This window comes from Ambystoma mexicanum, chromosome 6p (genome assembly GCF_040938575.1).
Source record: "Ambystoma mexicanum isolate Mex_15411 chromosome 6p, UKY_AmexF1_1, whole genome shotgun sequence".
In the NCBI taxonomy this organism is placed as follows: Eukaryota; Metazoa; Chordata; class Amphibia; order Caudata; family Ambystomatidae; genus Ambystoma; species Ambystoma mexicanum.
Genome location: NC_090935.1, coordinates 1,458,241,123 through 1,458,267,871, shown reverse-complemented (window position 1 = coordinate 1,458,267,871; position 26,749 = coordinate 1,458,241,123). Strand labels below are relative to the sequence as shown.

The window sequence follows — 26,749 nt, the reverse complement described above, 5'->3', positions numbered from 1 at the left end:
CACCCGAGGAAGCCTTTTCTTCATAGCAAGTTTCCGTGCGGTTACTAGAGAAGGTTAACACTCTTAATCGCCAGTCGATTCGAGGATTGTGGGCCTCCAGCCAGGGTATTCCCAAGATCATCTGGAACTGCGGAGCGCTGATGAGATCAAAGATGATGTTCTCCTGGTGACCATCCTGGCAAAGAAGGGTCACTTCTTCCGTGCAGCGTGTTACCGGACCCGAGGACAATTGGGTGCCGTCGACTGCTGTGATGTTTTCTTTTGCCAATTTCTTCCGGAGGGGTAGACCCATCCTTTCTGCCAAATCTTGATCCAGGTAATTGCCAATTGCGCCGCTGTCCACGTACGCTTCCAAGGCGTGCATTTTGGATGGCTGGTCGTGGCTTATCAGGATGACTGGTTTGACTAGGTGCGAGGTCTGAGGTAATTCCTTCTCCTTGCTCGACAAGCAGACCCCTACGCTTGCCGGGCATTGGAGTTTCCTGAATCGGGTTCTGTGTCGTTGTCTGTGGCCCCCACTGTCTTTCTGGGTGGTTTCACTGGGCACTAACAAAGAAAATGGCCTGGCTTGCCGCAATACAGGCATAGCTGCTGTTGCCTTCTCTTTTCTCGTTCAGCTTTGGTAAGAGGGCTCCACAAGCCTCCAACTTGCATTGGTTTGGGATGGGTCTTGGGTTGCCGAGGTTGAGCTTCTTTGGGTCGCACATACACTGTTCGTCCTTCATACCGGGCTCGATCGTTCTTCCGGTCTTGTAGCCTGTGGTCTAGTAGCACTGCCAAGTCAATGTATTCCGCACACCCTTTGGGGGGGGTTCACTACCTGAGCCAAAACATCCTTTAACTCTCCTCGCAATCCCCGGTAGAAGAGCGTGGTCCTTTTTTCTTCTGCCCAATTAGTTTCAGCCACTAGCCTGTTAAAGGTGGTGATGTACGTTAGTAGATCATGGTTACCTTGTCGGAGGGACAGCAGTTCGTTATCCAAGGCTTGACCTCTGGTGTGCCGGGCGAATAGTTTCTCGAACTTGTGTTGGAAACCCCTGAAATCACGAAGCAATGGGTCATCACGGTTGACCAAGGGAATTGACCAATCTGCAGCACTGCCTCCCAGATAAGAAAGCACAAACGCGACTCTTGACTGGTTGTTTGGGAAGGCCCCTGGTCTGCACAGGAAGTGCAAGCGGCACTGGTTCATGAATATTGCATATTTGTTGGTATCACCTGTAAAGCGTTTGGGCGGGGCTAGGGGCACAGCTCCAGGCAGGACAACCTGCACGGGAGTGGACTGTGAATGTGCAGTAGACGGTGCCCGGCCTGCGTTTGTTGTAATTGACGGGTTAGTGCGATCACGGTTTACAATGACTTCTCTTCTCAGGGCACTGGTTTCCTGTCGGGCGTGCCCAGTAACTGGGCTCATTGGGCGGTGGAGTCTGAGGCTTCCATGTCGCCCAGGCGGAGGTTCGGGGAGAGGCTTTGCGTTCTGTTACGCTCACCTTGTCTCCGCGGGGACTTCAGACGCTGGTGCGTGGAGTGTCTGCTTTCCTGGTTTGAGGCGCTGCGCGTCCTTTGTTCCCTGGACTGGCCTTGGGTCAGCTCCTACGATAGGGTAAAGGGTGGGGAGTGAGACTGTCTGTGCCTGCCACCAGTGACTCTCACCCTGTTCCTTCCACACGTGTTCCTCACTCCGGGGTGCTCTCACCTTGTGTATTTGGTTGGTGGGCTCCTTCCTGCTTAGTGTCAGCAGGCGCGCAATGTCCTGCAGGATCCAGTTACTTCACTGACCCTTGATCTTGTTGCTTGTGTCTGCTTGTTATTGTCAGTGTAATCCATTGTATTGTATGCTGTTAGTGTCCAGTTATCTGTGTTGTCCTTTGCTGCGTGCCGCAGTCAGTGCTCTTCTCACTGTTCTGGCTCATGTCATTGTTGTGGCACTAAGCCCACCTTGGTGTGCGTTGGTTTGGTGCAACGCGTGTGAGCGGCTGAGCCAGTGGGTCAGGGTGGCCTGCCTTATATCCAGGGCCAGCGCATGCTCAGGTGCGGTTTGCGTGATCTAACCTGTACTTTCTTTCTCTTTTCTAGGTACCTACGAGCCGGCATGATGAATGATCGAGGGCGACGGGAGCAGTGAGTAATGCGCGGCGGTGACAGGGCGCGATGAATGAGCTCAGCGATTCACCTTGTTTTCCTTCTCTTGCTTCTGCAGGTGCCGGCAACCGATGAAAGCTGGAGTCCTTGTCGAACAACTGGGATGTTGCTGGAGGCACAGGTAAGTCAGAGCAGGCTAGTATGCGAGGCCCAATGGTCTCATGCTTTTCTTTGCAGGTTTGTGGAAGAGTGCTGGCAGGAGTTCCTCAAAGAGTGTTACGCTGCTAACTGCAGAATAACGCGAAGCATGCCTTAGGGCTTGGGTGGGGCTTATATAGCCAACCACGCCCTGTCAATCCCAAGGTGCAATGAGTTCCAGACGTTCTCTGCCATGCCCTGCCACTCCCAAGGTGCAATGAGTTCCAGACGTTCTCTGCCATGCCCTGCCACTCCCAAGGTGTAATGAGTTCCAGACGTTCTTTGGCATGCCCATGATTGCGGACTAATTCAAAAGCTAATGGCTCAGAGCCACGCCCTTAACTGCAATTAGCACAGAAGTACATCATCGAGTGGCAGACCGACTACACCTATGTTTTCCTTGGGGTTAGCTCCAAGAGCCTGGTGCCAAAGGTGCCAGGACTGGGCCCAGGTGGCCCTCCTTTGAGGCTTGATCCAGTCAGGGCCCTTAATGTGCCCCAATGTTCCCACTGCTGTTGGGCTGGGGCGATCTGGTCTGCTCATCGTGACAGCCTTGCACATTACAAGTCAGTAACTTAACATCAGCCAGTCCGTTTCCTGCCATCTTCACTCATGTTTCTCTGAACCTTCCACTTACCTGCTCCTGCCTAGACAGTAATATGTAATGTCAACCTGTGAATTTTTAACATTTTCCCCCCACACACTCTGAGCCTCCTCTCCCCCTCCCTCATAGTGCCCCAAACTTTGACTATGTTCATCCCTCTACCTGTTCCTCCCTTACCCTACCCTGCCCAACAAAGTTGTGCACTCGCATTGTGGGCAACTGCTAACGTGGTGAGTAGAGAACCTGGCACATTTAACATTCCGTCATGGCTAGACTTGGACCATGAATGAAGAATATAAACAAACATTACCATTAACACATTATAATTTTCATAATTACAGGTGCAATACACAACCCTTTCAAACATTAAGTATATTCTGGCGCCTGCCTCTCTGGTAGGGGAATGTTAGCCTCCACAAATGATGCAGCCTCCTCAGGGAACGTAAAGAAGTAAGTCTTGTCCTTAAATTGCAGTCGCAGCCTAGCAGGATACAACATAGCATAGGGTATTCTGCGCTCTCTAAGAAGCTTTTTAACCCCCACAAATTCGTGTCTCTCTTGCTGTACCGCAAGCGTGTAATCTGGAAATATACAAACCACACTGGAGCCCATCTTCAGGTCCTGCTTGTCGCGCGCGGCCCTCAAAACCAGATCTCTGTCCCTGTAGTTCATTAGGCATGCAATTATTGGCTGAGGGAACCCACCTGGTTTAGGTTTAGCCATCAGCGCCCAGTGCGCACGTTCCACTATAAAAATTTGTGACCAGCCAGGATCCCCCAGCAGATCTTTCAGTAACTCCTCTACCGCTGTCTCCATGGGGCCCTTCAGGGCATCCTCAGGTACCCCAATGATGCAAAACTTAATCTGTCTTGATCTCACCTCCAAATCCTCACACTTCATCTTAATGCTACCAAGATCTTTTGCCATGGACGTCACTGTTCCCTGTAGCGCTGTTATGGCGTCCTCAGCTGTGCTGATCCGCGTCCCCGTCTCTAATTCGTTGCGTGGCTTTTTCCAGCTGAGCCCAATTGTGGTCACATTGACAGTAATACCATCTAGCTTGTCGTTAATGGAGGCGCATCCCTGCTGCATGATGGCCATGACTCCCTGGAGATCGACGGGAAGTGGCGGTGGGATTGCTGCTGTTGATTCTTGACTGCTTGCCCCATCGCATACAGTTTCCACCTGCCTAGAGAGGTTTAGCGAATATGTCCATCATGCCACTCTTCTTGGGGCCAGCCCCCTTAGGCATAGTGCTGCACCCTTTAGCACTCTTTTACAATGTGCTACACATTGGGCAATATATTAAAGGGTAGGTCAAGCTGCAGTGTACTCAGCCAGACGGCCGCCAGCCATGCCACGGGGAAAATGTCTCAAGTAGTTACCAATCTTGATGATGACTCCTCCCAGCAGGCCCCAAAGACACCGCTCACACACACACTGCACCTTAGTTGTTCCTTGGCATGCACTGTGGCCCGTAGTTTCTGCGTCTACTTGGCACAAACATCACATTTCAGTGGGCCGGGCAGAGCAATGTCAGCTGGGGGGGATGGGGAGAAAAGGGCAGCAAAACAGTTGGTCATACGAGTTGCACTGCCCCTCATGGTCCACACCACCAAGTTGAAGGCAGAGAGCCCCCTCGGGCGAAAAGAAATCTTTACCTGCATAAGCAGGAAGTCTGCCAGTTCATTTGCGGGGCCGCAATGCGATGATCACTTGTGCTATGGAACCTAGGCATCTGTCCCTGCCCCAGGAGTGTAATTAAAGGTACCCCTCTTGGTCGCCGGTTCAGACCTTCCTCTGCCAAGGAACACAGAGGCAGCAGTTGCGTATTCTTCTACTCTCGCAGTCGGGGCCCCCAGGCCAGGGTATGCTTGCTGCGTGGGGAAGGGAGCAACAGCAGTAAAAGCGGCAGGAAGGGAGGCGACACAGCTATTCAACAGTGCCTGTATATGTAAGAGAGCAGGATCCGACCATCCTGCACCCTCAGTCCCCGGCAAGATCACAAAGAGGGAAAGCGCTCCAGCGCTCCCCAGCTGCCGGATGTAGTGCAGGTGAATGCCTCAGCACACATCACAGAGGCTGTCTCCCCTTGTTGGGGTTGTCAGACGCCACTTAGTGGCTCTAGTAAGGTGAGTACACAAGTGTAACGCACTTTTCTAAAGGAGGTAACCTTCTTCAGTGGGTGCTACACGATAAACAGAAATGGCAGGATCCTTACATGCTCTCATGAGCTCATACACCTTCTCCGGGAAACCTTCAGGACGCTGCACACCCACCGCCCGCAACCTCCAGGCAGCGGCGGGGAACAGGCTACCTCTGCAGCCCCCGCGGCCGGCGCCGCACAGCCCTCGGCGCAAGTCGGGCCACCGCCGCACACCACCCTCCTCCACTCACAGGCGGGTGCAGTCACAGCCCGCCGCGGATACGGCAAGCACGGGCAGCAAGCAGGCAAGCACCTCCGCAGGTCACCTACATGCACACCTTGCTGAGTCGTTGTGGCCGCGCGGCTCCTCCTTGAGCAACAGTCGCTGAGTGCACCCATGCTGGGGAGTCCCCACGGCAACAGCAGCTCGCTGCGGCCAACATGCCCCGCCTGGACCTGCCACACCTCGCAATTCATATTTCAGCCTGCACTGCAGTAATCTTTTCAGCTTCGGAGCAGGTTGTGCCTGCACCTTATATAAAGCTTCTCAATTGTTTTCACACCAAGCCCGTTTCATTTACTGCCGATATTGCGCCAAGGATCTCGCCCCACACACAGAGCTCACACGATGGGTGCCATTCCATGGATCGCGCAACAGCGCCACCCCAGGATTGCCTCCATGCTTACACTGGGGGATGGAGCGGCTGCACCTGGTTCAGGTGCCTCTTCAGGTAAGGAGAACCTTGTTGCCTGTATCTGATACAGCAAAACAATAATGGCTAGACTACAGAACACAAGGTCGGCCATAGCTGGTGCGAAAGCAGCTACGGCGTCAGCTGCGTGTTCCATGAGGGGAAGAACTCTGGCTCCTCAAAATGGGAGGGAGTAGGTGATGGATGATGCTTGCCTTCACAGACCTTTCAATACCAAAGGAGTCAAATGAGAACAGCGATACAAAAGGCTCCCTCTGGGGAATAAAGATGTGGTTGTCGGAAATAAAAACACAACACCACCTTCCCCTGAATAGTTGTGAGAAAAACAGTAAGGTTAGCACAAGCTATTACGAATACCTGAAAGGTGGAAGGACTGACCAGTAAATTCCACAGACAGGATGATGTGATGAGGCAGAACTGTCCCTCACTGTTCCCTATGAGCTGTGTTGTCAGAAAGGGCAACAAAGGAAACCTTAAGGGACACGCCCCTAGAGTGGGAAAAAAACCTGTTAAGGGGAAAAACCCAATGCTCTTGGTTAATGTAGTCCAGTTGTGTAAACTGCAGTAGAACGGATGTCCCAACCTCAGGGGTATAGCAGATTTCAGCTGAGACAGCCACAATAAGGCAGACGGCAGAATGGAGCTGTAATGTTACAACTTCAGGGCTGTATCTGAATGTTAGCGGGGACAGCCGCGTTAAGGCAGAAGGTGGCATGGAGCTATAATGTTCCAACTTCAGGGCTGTAATGTATCCCCAGTTCCGAGGACGACTGTGTGCGGTGGAATAAGCTGCAATGAGGCACAAGAGGAACAGTTGAAAGGGCTGCTGACAACGGGGAGAGAGAGCAGCTGATAGAGCGGAGAAGCAGCAAAGGAAAAGACTCCAGCGGCGGTAAGTGGAGAACCGTGGAGAACAGTGGAGACTGGGAACGGGCGAATCAGGGAGAAATGTTGGCGGATGAGCCGCAGACAGGCAAGGAAACAGAACGCCTGGGAGGGGTGAAGGAATCCAAGGAGTACAAGAAAACAGCATGGCAGAGAGCAAAGAACGAACTAACTACTCACAGCACCAGGGCTTCAAAGGACAAGAAGCGACGCAGTTTCTCAACAGTTGGTAACTCCAGTAGTTCATGTGAAGTTTCAGAACAACGGGTGCCATCTTGGAGGAGCGCTAGACCGCATCTTGCAGTTCCACAAATGGAGCCAACATGTGGCCATCTTGGAAAGTTTAAGATGCCGTGAGGGTGTCTTCTTCTCCACTTGTGCCAGATGGACCAAGAGTTGGTCGTGGTCCTAACACAAGCACACTGATAGCCACCGGACGAAAAGTAAAATGTGGACCATACTTCCCACCTGGACAAAGGTACATTTGTACTCTTACCAGCTGCAGGATGCCATAGACTAGCTAGGAAAAGTCAAGAGGGGTTAATACAATATCCTAATAACAGGATGAAAAAGGAAGAGTGTGCTTACTTCAATAGTTTCAAAGGGTGTTCAAGAAATAATCAATCCCAAAAACGTTTCCACAATAGGTCCAAAAAGTACCCTTAAGGGATGTAATGTCCATTCCAGCAAGACAAATCAGTTTGTAGAGGCAAGGGAGTAACAGGGTTCGAAATTGTCAGGGGATGGGAGCTATTTAGCTCCTGGTAACAGCCAAGGGGAGCCTGGTTATCCTGAAACCAACAGCTACTAGGAGCAAGTGGTGACATACCAACATAGCTATGTAATATTCACTGTGTAGGTTTGGGAATGTGTATGAAAGAGATTAAGGGACACACCTAAGGGACATTTAAAGAATATTGAATAAGATATAATGGGCAAAAAGAGTTTGCATCTTCGTACAAGTTTGATTTGCTCTGCACGATGTGCTAGCTCCTAGTTCCCTAGAGGTAGCTCCTGCCTAACCGGTGATGTCCGATACCCAGGAGCAGATTTTTGCTCCTGGTCAACAAATCCTCATTTCGACCCCTGGAGTACACTAGTATGGCAGTCCAAGTCCTGGTACACAATGTAATCCGATCTAGGTAGAAATGCAGGGATGAAACCACAGGGAAAGTCGGAAGCAGAAGGAAGGGCAGGAGGAAAGGAATACATCTGATCAGGAAATCACGACACTAGGCGGCCAGAGCACAGACAGGGATAAACACTAAGAAGGAGCAAAATGGAGAAAAAGAAAATTGGTAATATGAAGAAGAGCGACAGATGTTTCAGAGCAACAAAGCCATTGAGGAGCACACCAAGTCCCCACGTTAGATCCTCTTAACACAATGGATGATAATTACGAGTTCTGGGTATGATAGGGATTGTAGTTCTTTAAACCCTCATGTGATACGGACAACATGCGCATACACCTCCTGTTTCACCGCTGGTACTGAGACAATAGTAAGCGGTATGGTGTGAACTGTGTAAAAGAACAAGGTTTCTTTATACCTATAGTGAATTCGTTTGCTTTACCTGCAGCTCTGTGTAACAATGATCCTCAACTATAGAAATAACCCACAGAAAGAGCCCATCCTCACTTTGGAAAACAGGATACTCCTTTAAACAATGTTGATTATTGTTTGGTTAATAGATTGTTGACTCTCTAACACAGAACCACCTAAGGATACACAAGCAAACACAATGCAATAAGCATGTGCTGGGAAGTGAACGCATGTCAGCTCTCTAATGAGTACGAAAGGATCTGGATAGCTATGCTTTAAAAGGCGCTGAAAGCCCAGAGGCTACCATTTCTGCACACAACCCAAGATTAAATAGAACAAGAGCATTGCAATAATGCTTTTTTCAGTGGGGTGACATGATCACAGAAAGATTGATGACAATTAACTAATGTTGAATCCAGTGGAGTCATCACAAATTCCCCAGCCCTGGCCCTCTCCCATGTGGCAAGCGGACGGCAGCCACTACCTGATCCTGACCCTGGGGGCGGATATATGAGGGAGGATCACATGGGAGAGGACAACTACCGGGGAGATGTTTTGACTCCATTGGAGAAGATGCAGTATTCCCCCCCTTCCCCATGAAGAAGACCAGCTGACATCAAAGACCTGAATGGCCTTTTGTAGCTAACAGTTCCCCCTCGTAGAGGAAGTGAAGAAACCTCTTGTTTAAACTTCTTTGATCAGAACTCCACCTTTGACCCAAACACCCACAACTCACATATGACACCCTTGGTTTCAGGGATACCCGTAATTACAATCCCTAAGAAACATCTCTCCAGAGTCAATACATACAATACCATCTTTTTCTAATGCATTTTTGTGTGAGAACCCTAAGAAAAACCACTTAAGAGTTAACACATGCACAACACCTTTTTCTGATATTTCCTTATGTGAAATCCCGATGGAAAACCAAATAAGAGTTGAGAATCCAATGTCATCCATGGACTCCAACTCCCATAGATCACTCAGGTACTGAGACAAGGAAGAGGAGTAAGGAGCCTGTGCAAAGTAACAGGAACTCGAAGTATCACATGCAGACTAGTTGTTCTGCCATATCTTCAGTGTGCAGGACATTTAAATACGGAAAACACACTATGGTAGGAAGCAATGCGGGAGAGGACATAAAGCCCCAGGTCGGGACTCGGGAACACAGAGAAGGCTGCCCGAACAGAGGAAGAACAGGTGTGTGCGAGCCAAGAGGGTCATGGAGATGCGAGGCACCGCGCGGAGCTCCTGGAAGTCAGACTGCTCGCTCATGCAGCATTCTTTACTCCGGAACGAAAAGGGAGGTAGGTGAGTCATTGCAGAGCCACGGAAGACACTGGCAGAGTATCTGCACACTCCCCAATGGAAAGCAGATGAAGGTGACATCCCGCAGAGATGCAAAGAGTTTCAGAAATGCTGGAAAAGACCGGTGAGTCTGCCCAAAGCTGCTGGGGACCCTTGGGTGTTTCAACAAGCGCAATGAAATAGATTGTTGGAATGGTACAAAACTGATTATGTGGGCAAAGCCCAGAGTTTACAAAATCATACCCAATCAGAAGAATGTTTAAAGTCCAAATAAGCATTGCCAAAGATCGATATGCCAAGCACCTCACTGTTTATGCTATTTTGATATAACTAAAGAACTGAGAAACATTAAAGAAGTCCTGGCAGGCAAGTATACCAGGCAATCGAAGTTGTGTATAGATTCCTGGCAGAAGAGAATACCAGGTAATTTGCAAACCTACAAAACATGTCCAGACAGGCGAATATACCAGGCAATATGCAAAGCTACAAGAAGTTACAAAGAAAGACCTACATAGAACTTTATTGCTTAAACCAGAACTTTGTGAATCCAGAATACGTCTAAAGGAACTGCTACTTTAAGGAACACTTTTGCAATCCTATTTGAAGAATCAAAGGGAAGGGAAACATGCTCTGGGTCCAAGGGTCTCAAAGAGCTTATGTCAATGCAAAACAAATGGCATCCCATGAGTTACAATCTGTCCAACGCGAGCACACAGCAGTTCGTGAATTTGCCAATAATAACCATGCCATTATCAAACCTGCCGATAAAGGGGGAGGTATACTGGTCATGAGTACACAGCAATACCATCTTATGGTCATGGACCTGCTAAAGGAGCCAGGCAGTTACAAAAAACTCTGCAAAGACCCAACAGCAGATTTGAAAAAAACTATTCAAGAAATCACTGACTGGGCTACAGAGACATTGGCTCAAAGATAAGGAATCTAGGTTCCTCAACACTTGTCGGGGATCTATGTCATCTTTTTACACAATCCCCAAAATTCCCAAAGACGTTCTCAATCCACCTGGCAAACCAATTGTTGCAGGCTGTGGCACAGTGTTGGAACCTACCTGCAAATACATTGACAAATTCTTACAGCAGATCAGTCAGAAAACAGCCACCTATTGTCATGATGCCTACCTCCAAGGTGCCAGACAAGACCCAGCTACCCCAGAGTCAGACATCATGTCTTCAAGGGAAGTCACAACAGCCTCAAGTAGGGGCTCTTTGGACTCAGTCCTGGCGCCTTTGGCGCCAGGCTCATATTGGGCCACAGTCCTGGCGCCATAGGCGCCAGGCTCATAAAAGGGGACTTTGTGTTAAAGGTGCTTAGTGTTAACTTACCTGATGCAGACCATGCTGCAACATCCAGGCCTTCTGAGGCCTGAATGGGACTACTTTATCTTTGGAACTACTTAAACACACGGGTGTGGTCAGGGGAGGAATACATACCTGAGAGGAAGGATACATACCTGGAACTACTTTGAAGGCTATTTAAGCCACGCCCAAGCAGCAACTCACGCTTCGCGTTGTTCTGCATCTAGCAGCTGGACGCTCACCGTGTTTGCTCCTGCATTCTGTCTTCTGCCACTCCTGCCAGCATCCTGGAACACCTGCAAAGAGAGAAAAGAAGAGAAAAGGGCAAAGAAGAGTCCTTACCTGCTAAATCCGCATTCCAGAGACATCTCGCCGACGGTCCTGAAAAGGAAGACATCCATTTAAAAGCACATTGCATCGATCGCTGCAGCGCCGCATCTCACTCACCTGTACAAGGTACCACCACGTTCTACGGCGACATCTGGACTCGCAGCCACATCACCGCGCCTAGGGAGAAAAAGACAAGAATAAAGGTGAGAGGGGAAAGAAAACAATGAAACCTTAATTTCCATTACAAAGCTTACCTGTTAGGTTATTCCAACTTCATTTCGGGTCGGTGCCGCATCCTGGCATTTCCGGACCCCGGCCCCTAAGGGGAAAAAGAGACATCAGCGTTAGTGGGCGCATGAAAAGACGTTACCCAACGCCCATTAAAGACTTACCTGATTTCTTCTGGATTGATCTTTGTTTCGGGTCGGTGCCGCATCCAGGCATTTCCAGACCCCGGCCCCTATGGGGAAAAAAAGACATCAGCGTTAGTGAGCGCATTGATACAAGGACACTGAGAGAACTCTCATCAAGCTCACCAGAGTCTCATTCTTCGGTTCCACAGCTCTTCTCGGAATAGTTTCCGCACCTGAAAAAGAGACAACGAACAATTATTATTGCGGAATCATACTCATTAACAGAATCCTTACGGTACTATACCGGGAAAACAAAACTTGAACCCTCTACAATCAAAATCCCAGTGAAGTAACTGGATACAACGCGCCCCTTCATGAGAAGCAGGTTGGAGAGCTCAACCTTTCAAACCCTAAGGTGAGACTTCACGTGGGGGTCGCAGGAGGGTTTCGTAGAGGGGTGAGAAGGGAGCGGGAGGCTTATACTTTCTCCCGCAGATTGTTAATACTCCCTTTCCACATACAGAAAGATATTCCTGCGAGCCAGACAAGCCAGATTCGAAGGTCCGGTCCAGTCCATCTTCCGGGTCCTGCGCTTCACCATAGAAGAAGCAACAACACTCCAAACCAGACCTGCGCCTCTGTGGGAGTCAGGTGAGCGTAACAGCTATCTAAGGGATAGTACATCAGTGATTGAACTATTCAAAGGTATGAACTTGATCGTACTACAAATATACTGGTCTCCATGGACATACGTGCCCTTTAAACCAGCATTCCTCAAGATGAGGCAATCCAATGCATGCATGCGTTTTTTAACACACGCTGCACTACCTTCCAAAGCACCAGTAGAATTCATCTTGGAACTACTCACTTTGGCTCTGCAAAATAACTTTTTTAAATACCAAGATCAGTTCTTTCAATAAACCTGAGGGACCACCATAGGGGCGGCATTCGCACCTAGCCTGGCCATATTGTTTATGGCTGTCTTTGAGGATCACTTTTTTTTTGGAAGACCCCAATCCCTTTAGTCAACATATTGGCATATGGCACAGCTACATTGACAACATTATTTTCATCTGGAACAGGCTGCTAGCCGCACTTCTCACTGAGGTTCTACAGTGGCTCAATCAATTCTAAGGCAACATTACCTTCATCCTGGATATAAACAATCAAGAAATAAACTTTCTTGACCTGACAAACAAACTCCATTAAATCCAACGTATTTGTTCCCTGTACAAAAAACCGACAGACAGAAACAATTTCACAAGTTTCCATCCACAATGTCAAAAGGAGAATTTACCATATGGTCAATTTTTGAGGCTTTGCTGCAATTGTACCCTTCTGTCAGACTATGATTACAATGCTGAGCAGTTGGCTACAAGGCTACGGGCGAGAGCATATCCCAAAAAACTTGTGGCCCGCTCATTGAAAAGAGCAAGATACACTCTGCGAGAGACTCGCTCCCAACCTAGAATTAATGCCCACCAAGACAAACTGGTAAGTGCCCTCACCTATAGCACTGACACCTTTTCAGTCAAAAAACATATTCGTAAGTTTTGGCCCCTGGTGCAACTCAATCTGCCCAACAAACTGTCACCATTGTTCGCTCTCAAGTGACAGAAGAACTTGAGGGATCATTTAGTGCACTCTAACCCCAAGAATAATAGGTCGACGATCAGCAGTTGGGACTTGAGATCACTTATGGGACACTTCCTGTGCGGTACATGCTCAGTCTGTACATTTTGCAACAAAATAAAGACATTTGACATCGCTGGCAGAAGGTGGCAACTTCATCAACATAACTGCAAGACATCATGAGCAGTGTACTGCATACAATGCCCGCGTGGCCTACGCTATGTCGGACAAACTTCAAGACCTGTCCACACCAGAATCACTGAACATCAGTCACGCATTAGGTGCCGCATCAGCACAGCCCGAATGGTCGGCCACTATATGGAATATGGTCACTCGACAGATGATATCCTATGGTGGGTTCTAGATATGGTTAAAAATGCCTAAAATGTGCATACATTGCTGTCCATCAAAGAAGCTAGATGGATTTTTAGGCTCAACACAATAGAACACGGCCTGAATGACACTATGCCTTCTTGGTAGTACCGCTCAGGCTCATATTTCATCTGTTCCCACGTGTTTCTGTAGGTATTGTAGGAAATTACTGAATGCAAAAAGTCAGACCCCCAAAAGTCTGACCCCCAATTCTTCTGCAGATATATATGTTGTGGGCAGGTAAAGTTAATAAAAATGTATAGAGGTAAGGTGGGGGGGGGGGCTGTGGTGGGTCTCCCCCCACATATATATTTTTGGAAAAATGAAAAAAAAAGTCAGATTTTTGGTAGTCAGACATTTGCATTCGGTCATTTCACGCAGATCCGCTTCTGTATTTATCTTAATTTATTTTTATCTATATGTATTTTAAATTGTATTTTCCTCTTAATTTTTGACTGTCATTACATTTCCATCCAGGCTGTGTATACATTCAGTCCTCATCCCAATATGGCGCTGCCATGCCCCTGATCATCTTCCAGATTGTGGACAGGCTAGAATTTTGTCAAGTTTTTCACTTTCTATGCGATTTCTCGTAATGGGCCTACTCCAATAGCCTTTTCACGCTCTATGGTCTTTAGCTCACTTCCTGTGTTGGAACCCTGTTGACAACTGAGTTCGGGGGGGGGGGCACGCACTGTGCGCGCCGCTACGGATGCCTCTTTGGGTGAGTTAGTGTTGACCTCTCCTTGTTAGGCGCTCAGCCTCTCGCAGTGTTCATGCTGCCGACCAGCCCATACTAAAACGCAGCATTGCCTGTGCATTCAGGTAGGCGATGAGACCAGTAGTAGCGCTCACCTGTCTCGTTTATGATTTTTTCATTTAGCGACTCCAGACCGGCTCGCCCGGCAGGATATACCGGTTGCCTGTAATGCAGAGGCAACTTCACTCTGTTGGTCTGCCGTAGACTCCGGCTCCATCCCTACATAGGTTCCTGACGAATGTGGGAAGCAGGAGGGTGAGTTTTGGGTAAGCATGCCCATTCACCCCACCCTTCTATTCCGAGATTCGTATCAATGGCCTGAAGGGTATTGATCACTTTTTTTCTTCCTTCCTCTTCTCACCATTTCAGCAACGATGTCTTCTGCGCTTTGATGCGTGTCTACAATGGTCGGCTGCCCTTTCATACATCCTTGGTCAGCAATTGCAATATTGTCCAGAGTGGGCGCAGTATTTTTATTTGTGGCTCCCACTGGCTGTTGGTGCATGGGGTCAGGTAGAGCGGTGCTTGCAGTGTTGGAATCTCTCCTTATTGGTGATTGGTTTTCACTTTTGTTGTGTTTATTTGCGCTTGGGAAGACTTGTACACTTATGATTCTTTCATTTGAGTTTTTATGTTTACACTTCTATCCACAGGGTCCACAATGTCCATGTTCCTGAGGAAGGCTGTCTTTATTTCTTCATACCGCCGAAACGCCTCTGTGATTTTCTTTCTTGGCATTGACCCGTGACATTTATGAACATAACTGATGTTTCTTCGTGTATCATGTTATTTCTTTACATATGCATTCATGTTCAACAATTGAATTTGCATTTGATATGCACTTATGCTAAAGTGATTAGTCTCGGTTTTGGACCTCATTGTCCATGTTTTGGTTCCTATTGGTCCAGTATTGACTATGCATGATAAATCAAATACGCAAGTTTCTCTGTATCACTTTGTTGTAGATTACAATCATTCATTGTTTGTTACTGCAGGCATTTTCTGCATTATGCCAAGTGCCTGAACACTTAAATAATCAGATTTATTTCCATTTTGCATTTTAATATGCTAATTGTTTTGACTTAACTGACATAACAATTCCTGGTGGGATACATTTTTCTTGTGTTAGTTTGTTTCTCCAGTTTCTATTAGAGTTGGAGCTCCCCCCTCTAGTATTAGACACTTTTACCTCGGAGAACATTTTCTGTTGGAATTAATTAACAAGTCAAAGACATTTTACTTTCACCATTTGTTTTTCTGTTTATAGTGCAAGGGCCAGGTTAGAACGTTTTGGACACAAGGACGAATTATTGGTTATGGACTTCCTGACACAGACACATCCTTAGTTTTGCTTTCTAGGCAGGTAAATTCCTCTTTAGAATAGGGCAAAAAAGGCATTTCCCAAACCTGTTTTCATTTGTAAAAAGTATTTGGTTAAAACATGAACACCTTGTGTCCGCCTCTCATTAATGACCTCTCACATAACTCACATAAAATTGTCAGGAAAGAATGCAGTGAAAACAGGAACAAAGAAAGGACGAAGATATATGTGCCAAAGTAAAAAGTTAGCATTTTCAGAAATTCCCTAATGGAAACCCCGTACATTTGTGAACACACCCATAAGCAAGTCTGTATAGATCTGATTCTAAAAGATGAAAAACCACCATCTATAACGTTTCATAGAACAAGTCCAGAATACAATCAAGAGGGATGGATTAGCCATCTTCAAAACCTATGATTTACTAACATAATTAGAGAGACAAAGAGACCTAACAGACACAGGTTTATCTAGTTCAAATAACATGTTAACACACTTGGGGCAGATCTAGACAGACACGGGAGACAATACAAGGTATGGAAAGTATGAGGTAATATTCTATTGCTAAAAACTGGTCCAGTGATATTTTTCTAAACTGTCTGGAAAATGATGGTTACAGGAAGGCTGCTACATATGACCACAATGTTAAAATGGGAGTTCAGGCTGAACCCAAACCTTTGAAAGTAACACAAAAGCCCTCTCCATTGAATCCACATTCCATGGTTTCCCCTTGAGAAAACAAACTCAGATCAAGTAATTAAAACGAAATCTGTCACTTCTTGATTTTGCTGTGACTGAGAAAAAATGCAAGAAGAATGGCAACTGAACCTTTTTTCATGTTTCACAATAGTTTAAAGTTATTATTTTATCATTAAGAACTAGTTGACTAAAAAGACATCACTTTTCGGAAGGGTTCTGTGACATACTTAAACTAAAATGTTGCAGGTTCGTTATTTCTTAAATACAACCTTGCACAGTAAGGACTTTAGTGCTTTTACAAAGAGCAACACATAATAAATGATTCTAAAATATCATTGTCACTAGTAAATAAAATAAAATCCAAAGCAGATTCTTAAACTATACAGCATAACATATTCAAATATATCTACAAGCCACACATCAATAGGAAAATGTACATTAAACGTGGTCAATCTTGAACAAATTAGTTTGAAGAAGTCTTCAAAACATGCTTGTTCAAAATCATTTAGGATGACATCTAGCCAGTTGTCTTTTTTCTCTTGTTAAACGTAATGTCAGAAAAAGGGCGTTTTGCTGAATTGCATTCCTTTCTTTCAGTCAAATGGCATGTTCTGTGGAATAATGAAAGCCTTCAAGTTGGCTTGCTCACTGAAGGTAGGTTTTGCTGTTGTAGTTTTCAGCCCTCATAATTACTGAACCGTTCTTTTTTGGGGAAATGCCTCCAAGTAACTTTTTGCCTCTATGAAATGATAGAAATGAGCTTGATACTGGAACTTATGACCTTAATAAGTGCTCTGATACTGTTCTTGGTATTTGCATTGTACCAAATAAAGATAATTTCAAATGTTCTTGTTGGCGCCTTGCTGTGGGAGGAATGCAGAGGGTGATGTTGTAAAACTCCTTAAAAGGTCCTGTTGTACTTTATAAGATAATCGCTCCCCATTTTTAGAAAGTCTGCAATCACTGTGTGAAGAAAATAATTGTCAAGTGGAACTGATGCAAATGCGACCATGGCATCAATCATTTTCTGGATTATGTTCTTGCTTCTTCCCAGGTATAAACATCCGCTGGGAGCACTCCACATACAAAATGAATGTGTTTTTTTCTCCCATCTCTGTACATGCAGTAATCACTTTCTTTGAATTCCAATATCCTGGAGCTGGCATGGTTATGCTCATCTATCTATACATTTAAAATCTTATATAGCTATTGGATATACATTTAAACCTTTAATACTATGGTGCATTTATTAAGAGCAATATTATTTTCGCTGAAACCACCACGTTTAGTTTATATTTTATTCTGCTTCTTTAATGGTTGTCTGTGTAGTTTTTCATGTGCTCATGTGTTTAAGTATGTTCTGCAATGCCACTGATCCTCCAAACGGATAGCCCATGTTATATGATGGAAGTAGCTGTATCCATTTGCTGTTCATGCTTCAATAACTGCTGTACAAATAGTTGCTTGTGTAGTTAAGCACACTTTTATAGATTACAGAGTAAATCTGTGCAAAGGATCACTTTTTAGCCAGCCCATTATCTCACTTTACCAACTCCACATACGTTTACTTTTCTTGGCTACCGGCAAAGGCTGGAAAAACACCATACTTCTGAGCATGGTCTTCTTACAACATTCCACACCACTAAAAGCAGAATAATAATTCTTGTCAACAAACTGCTTAAAATAATTCACCAATTTTTATGGTATTCTATATTTGCCACAGATGGCCCATCGACTGATATCCCAACAATATTTTCGTAAGGTTGAGTAGCAATGAACTCACTATCATATTCATGATGCTAGATTTGGTGAAAGCATATTTTTCTTTCTTAATAGTGTGACAACATTGTCTTCACATTAATAACAATTAGAAGTAAGGTAAATCAACAAGTGCCACCACATGAAAGTACACATATCTTCCTATTGGGTGTATTCCACTATGTCCTTTGGGAATACATTCTCAATATGAGTTAAAATCTCAAAGGTACATTATTTAGGGGACAAAGGCTGATGGAATGCATCTGTTTTTCCTACTGGAGTGCAAGATGTTTCTCGTAACAAATATCAAGTTGATTGCAACTTTAAGAAGATGCCAACTAATGCCTTTGTCTAGAATCTGTTTGGTTTTGCTGTTATGGACAACATGTCTAGATAACAAGGAGTACATGCTTTTTTTCAATGGAAATTCTTAATATGAAAGTTGTATTCATCACAAAAATCCACAAGAAAAAAGAAGTCCATTTGTAGCCATTTAGCTGAAATTTACTCTCAGAGTCATGGCATGGGCAGAAGCTGAGGGCATACACAAGCTTCTTTGTCTCCCCTGACAATGAACAGAGACATAAGATAGGCATTCCTTATTACAACTGCGTCCATCCATAATTAAGTTTGACCCTGTGTCCTGGTGCAAAATCTCCAAATAAAAAGGTGGGTCTATGAGTAATATAGGTTGACATGGGAAATCTATATTTTCTACTACATGCTACAGTGGATTCCCTTTACCCTTATTGTTTTACCAGACAAATCTTTATAGTTTTATAGGTTTGTCATTAACGTTTTGAAACTAGATGCATACCCCACAATGAATGGTAAAACAGGGGATTGCAAGCACAAAACCATTTTGCATGTAATCCACTGCTTGAGCTTCTACAAAGAATCTCTCACCGCAAGGCTTCAAATTACTCCTTCAGAGTTGTTCACATGTAAAATGGTGTTTCTGTTGATTATATATTGAAAGCCATTGTTCCATTCGTCACTTTTCAATCATTGTCTTTTAGCTGCTGCTCTTTCTTGTTTAGTTGAGATTTAAAGCTTCTGCTCTTTCTTGTTTAGTTGAGATTTAAAAGGCGGGAGCTCATTTTATGTTCTGTTTTGATGAGGGAATGAATGTGGGCATTTTACATACTGTGAAATGTGCTTTGCATCTGGGCCCTTGGTGCGAATAGGTAAATCAGTAAATCTATAGATAGGCAAGTATAAATGAGAGCCATGTCAACTTTACTTGTGGGATGTATAACCTGCTTAGTGTTGATTTTTCTACAGCAACTAGTGTTCATAAAGCATTTGTCATACTTTTGTAGAAAATAAATGTAGGTTGGACACACATCTATGACTCAAAGCACAAAATGATTGAGGAATATAATATGTATGCAAAGCTCACACGTTAGTATGCGTTTTTATGGATTCTTTTGCATACATGTCCTTGTTGGTATTGCAACTGATTTCATCATTTGCCTTTCGTTCATCTATCTATCGTCTGTATTGGTGTGATCTACATTTTGTCCACCTCTTTTGATGCACTGTTTCACCATTGTCTCTGTTGGTCAATGTCTACACGTTGTGGTAAAGATTTGCTTACATGCTGTACCCGGAATAGACCTCATTTCAAAGTCAAGACATATCATGTCAGGCTGATATCTGCAATGCATGGAGCAGAACACTCATTCGTTTTAGCCTGCTGGACCCAGTTCAACTCCAAGTTGGGATATTTATGCATGCATGTCATCACGGGAATGAAGCCAGCTCCTGAATTAGGGCACATTATAATATTCTGCATTGCACGTAGCAGGATACCAATTTCTTTTAAGCCTTTACTTGAACATGCTAGTCTGCATCGTAACACGCTTTACATTTGCGGTGCCTTCTGAACTTTTTCTTTGGCTGCTTTGGTGGGACCTCCATTCCCATTGTGAGAGTTTTGGTGTCTAATAAGAGAGCCCTGAAAACTGTAACTTTTATCACATTTGGAACATTGATAAGGCCTCACTCCAGTATGCTTGGCCTCATGTCCAATTAGATGAGCCTTCTGAGTAAAGCTTTTTTCACACTGAGTACACTGATATGGCCTCTCACTAGAATGTATTCTCTGGTGAGTAATAAGATTCACCCTTACACTGAATCTTTTGTCACATTCAGTACAATGATAGGGTCTCTCTCCCGTATGTGTTCTCTTGTGTTTAACAAGACTATCTTTCTGACAGAAGGTTTTCTCACATTCATTACATCGATATCTTCTTTCATTCTCCTCTATATGAGTTCTCTGGTGTCTTTTCAAATTTCTCTTGAGACTGAAGCTTTTCACACATTTAGTGCATTGATGGGGTTTCTCGCCAGTATGTGTTCTTAAATGTGTTATTAGGCTTCCTCTCAAACTGAAGCTTTTACCACATTCAGTACATGAGTATAGTCCACACTGTTGATCTGTGCTTAGCTGAAAAGTCAAAATCTCAGAATCACTCAAAGTGCTTTCAAAATCCTCATATCGTTCTGATCCCTCGCCTTGATTGATATCCTGGTGCTCATTTATAGACTCATCCACTTTCCTTTTGGTTCCAATTCCTGCTGGATAAAATGTTAAGTTGTTACTGACTGAAAAATGTAAGAACACATCAATGAAGAACACATGCATTTATAAAATATTAATAAAACAAAACATCAGACAAATAGATATTGTATTACATCATTATGCCAGGTTTTCCATTATTGGTTACTTAGCCCAAATAGTGTTTGTCTTGTGAAGAAACAAAAGGTTAGGTTAACACAACATAATTAAAACCTTTGACGGAGGCGGGGGAAGCAGTTTTACCTCTATTGTGATGTTGCTGTCTTTCTTTTATGACGCATTGTGCACCTGCCTTGATCTGAGGGCTAACCCCCCCAACAAATCTTTATTGAGTTTGTGACAGAATCTGCTCACGATGTAGACTTTAATCCGTGCATTTTCGCAGCACGCATTGCCCCTGCCGTATCTTTTGCCACCGAAGCAAGCAGATTCCAAGATGGCCGCCGCCGTGTGGGGACCACAATACAGTTGCAGCAGTCCAGTGTCGGCTGGCCAATCAGCGAGCCTAGCCTTTATCTCCCAATAGGGTGGACTGGCAGGCGTAAGCCGGCACCCCCACCGAAGGCACCACACTAAAGGCGCCTGTCCTGGGCCGGTCTCGAGCCTCGGCAAGTCTCTATACCCGTTTCCTACGGCCTACGCGAGTACCTGTGAGTAATCTGTCTCCTCCTGACGTGCATGCCCATAAAGCAAGTTCCTGAGTAAGACATTCACTTCCGTAGCGCTTCTGCATTGGAGACCCAATTGCTTATGACCTGACTATCAGTAAGACATTGCTTATTCATATCCCTAGGTGCACGGAGGAGCCCTACGGGCTCTTGCACCCCACACTTTCAGATACTGCCTTAATGACTGCCTTGTCTACCGATTCTCATAGCCCGCTACCTCTATTGAACACTCTCCTAACTATCAGCCTGCATAACTTACATTCTCGCTAGTCGGCAATTGTACTGTCCCTACTATGATTGTTACTGCAAACTACTTCGCTTGCATTCTTGCTTGGCACCAAGTTTAAGGCATATTCAGTATGTGTGTGATCCATCACAGCCTGCATTTAGCGCATCTAGCTGCACGCTGCGTGCACGCTGATACCTATTTCACCTGCATAATATCATTTTACGGGAACTAAACCACTAGATACATAATCCTATCTCCTCTATGTCATTACTCTGAGAAGGTACCATTGTTAAAAGATTTTGTTGACTACAACCGCTGCCGACTCTGTCTACACTAAGTTGACAGGCACTGTAATTGCAACTGTATTGTAACGGTCTGTGTTGTACATATTACTGTCTACGGCCCTAGAGAACCACTGTTTGTACTATAGCAATGTGCCTACCTCTATTTAAGGTATTATAGACCTCTGTGCCGCCTGGTTACTGCGCTATTGATTATTATTGTAATTGTTCCCCCCCATATGGACGTGCCCTTCCATAATATCCACCCATCAGCCTAGTCCTCTGCCAGACTCATCCGAAAGTAACTATGTCAACGTAGACCATTCTAGCCATGTTAACTGTATTTACCTAGTTCTGTCTCACCCACCGCTAGCCTGTGTTTCTTAAGCCAGTACATTGCAGTCTGCATTAATTGCACTAGTGAAAACCGCATGCCAGACCAGATTCTTGTAACTTATTTCAGCATCAGGCTATCACAGAACTCTTGACATGTTAGTATTAATGATACATATGCCTAGCACCCACATCTAGCATTTACGCAGCACCTTTTTATAGAAACTTAGGTGTGACCACATAATAACTAACATGCGCACCACTAAGACTCACCTTATATACACATTCTGTTCCCTACTCTGGGCTACTCTAATAACTACCACAATAATGGCCTACACTAACTCCACACCTTGCAACCTGCAGGAGAGAAATACTTGACTTAGAGGTAGGTTGCCACGACTTTATGATCTCAAAAACAAAAGAACTAGACCTTTGGTCTTCACACCCACTCTAACTGCCATTGACCCTAACACATCTGCCGCAGTTGCTGAAAGACTGCTAAAAACTCAGACCTATTCACTCTACAACCAAAAGAGATCCAAGCACCTCAAACCAAGACCCGTCCAAGAAAGTAATAAAAAACCCACCTTTTCAGGTGCCCTTATCAATGCGAGGTCCCTCATAGCGCATAATACGGAAATCGCTGACATACTCGCTATGGACGGTCTAGACTTTATGGCCATCACTGAGACTTGGCTACACGATGCTGCAGGTCCTGCACTTATGATTGCCATACCAGACAACTACAATATACTCAGAGTCAACAGGCCCAACTCTAGAGGAGGTGGCCTGGCCATCATTGCTAAAACTAAGTTAGCATTAAGACTTACCCCACCGCCAGAAATCAAATCATGTGAACTACTATCAGCTAAATTACCCATTTCCAATAATAGTACACTATTCTCCTAGTGTACAGACCACCAGGTCCTCTAGGTAACTTTGAGGAAGACCTCTCCAGCCTCCTCACTAACAACATCAAAGATTCCACTCAGCTCCTATTATTAGGCAACTTTAACCTGGGATTCAACGATGCTGAGGACAAACAGGCCCAATCTATCCAAACGATCTTAGTCGAACATGGCCTGACCCAAAAAGTCTTAGCTCCTACACATATAAAAGGACGCACACTAGACTGGATAGCTAATCTGAATTGCTCCACTACTATTTCTAATATTACCCCACAAACCTGGTCCAACCACCATCTTATTTGTTTCTCATCCATTATAGAGCCTCTAAAATCAGATACTCGTGAAATTGCACCACCTCTTCTAATTAGAAGCAAAAAAGAAATGACTGTTGAAAAACTACTCCCTCTCCTCCTACCAGCTCTATCTGCTAGCGCTGATAACTCTGACCCAAATACGCTAGTTTAGACATTCAACAATACAATGTCCAAAGCTTTGGATACCATTGCCCCAGTCAAACTACGTAAAAGTAAACAAGAATCACACCTTAATTCATGGTTCACTCCCCATCTCAAAGAACTAAGGATCCAAAACGTAAACTCCAAGCTATCTGGAGGTACTCACCAATGGCTGAGAACAAAACTCTACTTGTTAACCTTGCGAACAAATATAAGAAAGAAATAATCCAAACAAAAAAGAACACATTTAATGATAGAATCATTAAAGCCAACTCTAACTCCAAAGAACTCTTTACCATTCTCCGGAAAATGGAAAATCTGATTGCTCCCACTGATAACGTCCTGAAGGACAAACAATGGTGCACTAGCTTCCAAAATGCCTTAGCAAATAAAATAATAAACTCTACAGTCCAAAATTGGCAAGAAGAAAGTCTCCTTGAGCTCCACAGGAACACATACCACCCCTCTGACAGATACACCAAGTATAGATACACCAAGTAGCATCAAACTATTCAGGTTCAGCAATATATCCATACTGGAAACAGAAAAGCTCATACTATCTCTGAAACCATCGAACTGCCAGGGCGACAGCTGCCCGGCACAAGTTATTAAGGACGCAGCTATTGACTTAGCACCCTTAATCTCCAAGCTAATTAATGCCTCCTTTAACTAAAGTACTGTCCCTACTAACCTTAAAGAATCCTGGGTACTGCCTCTCCTTAAAAAACAGACCCTCGACCTGGCTATCCCAACTAATTATAGGCCCATTACTACGGTCCCATTCCTCCTTAAAATCATTGACAGAGTAGCCTACCTCCAGATCCAAAACCATCTGGAGACGAACCAACTACTAGGATTACGGCAATCTGGATTCAGACCACAACACGGTACTGAAATGGCCTTAATTGACCTCAAGACACAAATCAACGAGTTAAAGGATAAAGGTAAAACAGCTATGCTCCTCCTCAACCTATCAGCGGCCTTCGACCTGGTGGACCATGCAGTGTTATGCAAGCATCTAGCGTCTACCACCCATTTCTCAAGTGAAGCTATAGCCTGGGTACAATCCTTCCTAGCTAACCGTACGATGAGAGTGTTCTCCCCCTCAGCCTCAGCGGACCCAATACAAATCACCTGTGGCGTCCCACAAGGTTCATGTGTCTCCCCGACAAAGTACAATATCTTCACTAAGCCACTCTTCGACAAACTTGACAGATTGGGGGTAACATACTAATTATGCGGACGACACGCAGATCCTCATACCACTATCTGGCAACTTTGTCGAAGACACAGCTCTAGTAAATAAGATATACCTCCTCATTCAGGCATGGATGGCCTCTCACGGCCTCTGCCTGAATGACGACAAAACTGAGATCCTGATCCAGGGTTCCGCTTCCAACCTTAAAAAACGTAGCCCCAGTTACACTGCCTTTAATATCGATGGTAATGTAATCAAGGTGGTAACCGAGGTAAAAACACTTGGTTTCTACCTCGATTCCACACTATCTCTCAAAAAACAAGTCCACTCTATGGCTTCCTCTTCAGCCTATACCTGTAAATTGATCAGGGCCTGTAGACCCTACCTCTCTAAAACCAACTGTATCACACGAGCCAATGCTTTAATAATGTCTAAACTGGACAATTGCAACGCCCTATATGTAGGCGCTAACAAAACTATCATAAACAAAATGCAAATATTGCAGAATAATGCCCTTAGAGCAGCCCTGGCCATACCCCGTAGAGAGCATATATCCGATATCAGCAAAGACTAACTCTGGTTAAAAATTAGTGATAGAATACGCCTCAAAACGGTATCCCTCACTTATAAAGGACTGAACAATACTGCGCCCCTACACATCTCTGCCAGACTGACTAGAAGATCCTCCAGTCACCACACCAGAGCCTCAAACCATTTCTCACTAGAAACTCCCAGATTTAGATTAACAAAAGCGGGTGGAGCTAGCTTCCCTGTCAGAGCTGCACGTGCCTGGAATGCACTTCCTCCTGCATTGAGAGTTGATCAACCCTACTCTAGATTCAGATGTAACGTGATAACCTGGCTCTGGACTAATGATGCCCATTAAACTGTTCCCCCTCATTGAATCCTGGACTTCTACACAGAACTATCATGATTTTCCTGAAACATGTACTACAGACTATCTCTCTTCCCTTCTTTGTTATGCTATGTACCCATATCTTGTACATATGTACTGTAAATACCGTAATAATCATGTACTGTAGCTAATGTATGTAACTAAGCTTAAATATTCTTGTTACCGCTGCGCCCGGCTACCCCAGGGTTTGGAGCGCATTATCAAACAAACTAAACTAAACTAATGCTTTATAAATAGAACTAGAATAGTAAATAGAACTATAGAAACATTTATAAATGCTTCTATAATGCCATCTACACAGTCTGCAGTTTCTTACACAAGTCAGATATTTTTCATAAATCATTGGTTTCAAATACTGTATTTGTAACAGTCTTGGCACTAATGTAATGTGTGTTTATTAACAGTGAGGAAAGCTTCATTTTCTGTGGTGTAAATAATATTTAAAATGAAATGTCAATTTTAGTGCTCCGCATTAAACATGCAAAAACTCCTTGCCAGTCTTGGGTTACCGTAAGCGAGCCAAGGATGGCACGAGTGAAACCTGTGAAGAGTGAACTGGGGTTTCCAACGGCGATAGTGGGCACATACTCCATTCTACTCTGCTGCATTTAACTCCCTGTGGCTGCGAGATCCCATCACCCCTGGATGAATTGTGACTGTCCTAATTGACCGGCCTCCTTGCCCAGGATTGATGGTGACTGCGACGGCTGCGTCTCTACTCACGTGGTCCTCGAGAGAGTGAGCAGTGCTCTCCCAGAAGTTAGGACCGTGGTGAACATCTCTTGTGAGGGCATAGCCATCGACTCTCTATGAGGGGGGCAGAATATGTCCACTCCGCAACCACAACGCCACACTACCAGTCCCAAAGGGTGGCGGGCTGGAACAGTCTAAAATACAGCAAAGGATTCTGCAGATAAGGGCGATATGGATACAGCTGAACAATTCCAGGCAATTTTGTCCAAAATTAACACCCTGAACCAGCATATGCATGAGACGAACCTGGCCGTACAAGACGTGGTGAAAGAACTTAAAGACAAATACCTATCCCAACGCCCAGGCCGAGTGGACCACGGACAATGAACAACAGATCAGTGCATTGAAGGATGACCAGCAGTGGCAGTGATACGGCCCTGGAATTGGATGCAGCTGTTAAGATTCAAAG

The 26,749-nt window shown here is 45.0% G+C and overlaps 1 protein-coding gene across 5 annotated transcripts in view; it reads right to left on the bottom strand.

The window, feature by feature from the left end:
• Positions 1-15,474: 15,474 nt before the first annotated feature.
• Positions 15,475-26,749, bottom strand: part of LOC138510528 (zinc finger protein 25-like) — an 887,940-nt gene continuing 876,665 nt past the window's right edge. For 4 of the 5 annotated variants that reach the window (XM_069626249.1, XM_069626253.1, XM_069626251.1 and 1 more), the window contains one exon: positions 15,475-20,598. In XM_069626249.1, coding sequence (XP_069482350.1) covers positions 19,883-20,598 — 716 coding nt within the window. In that variant the 3' untranslated portion in view covers positions 15,475-19,882. The remainder of the gene's footprint in view (positions 20,599-26,749) is intronic. The other variant, XM_069626250.1, reaches the window with a different exon arrangement.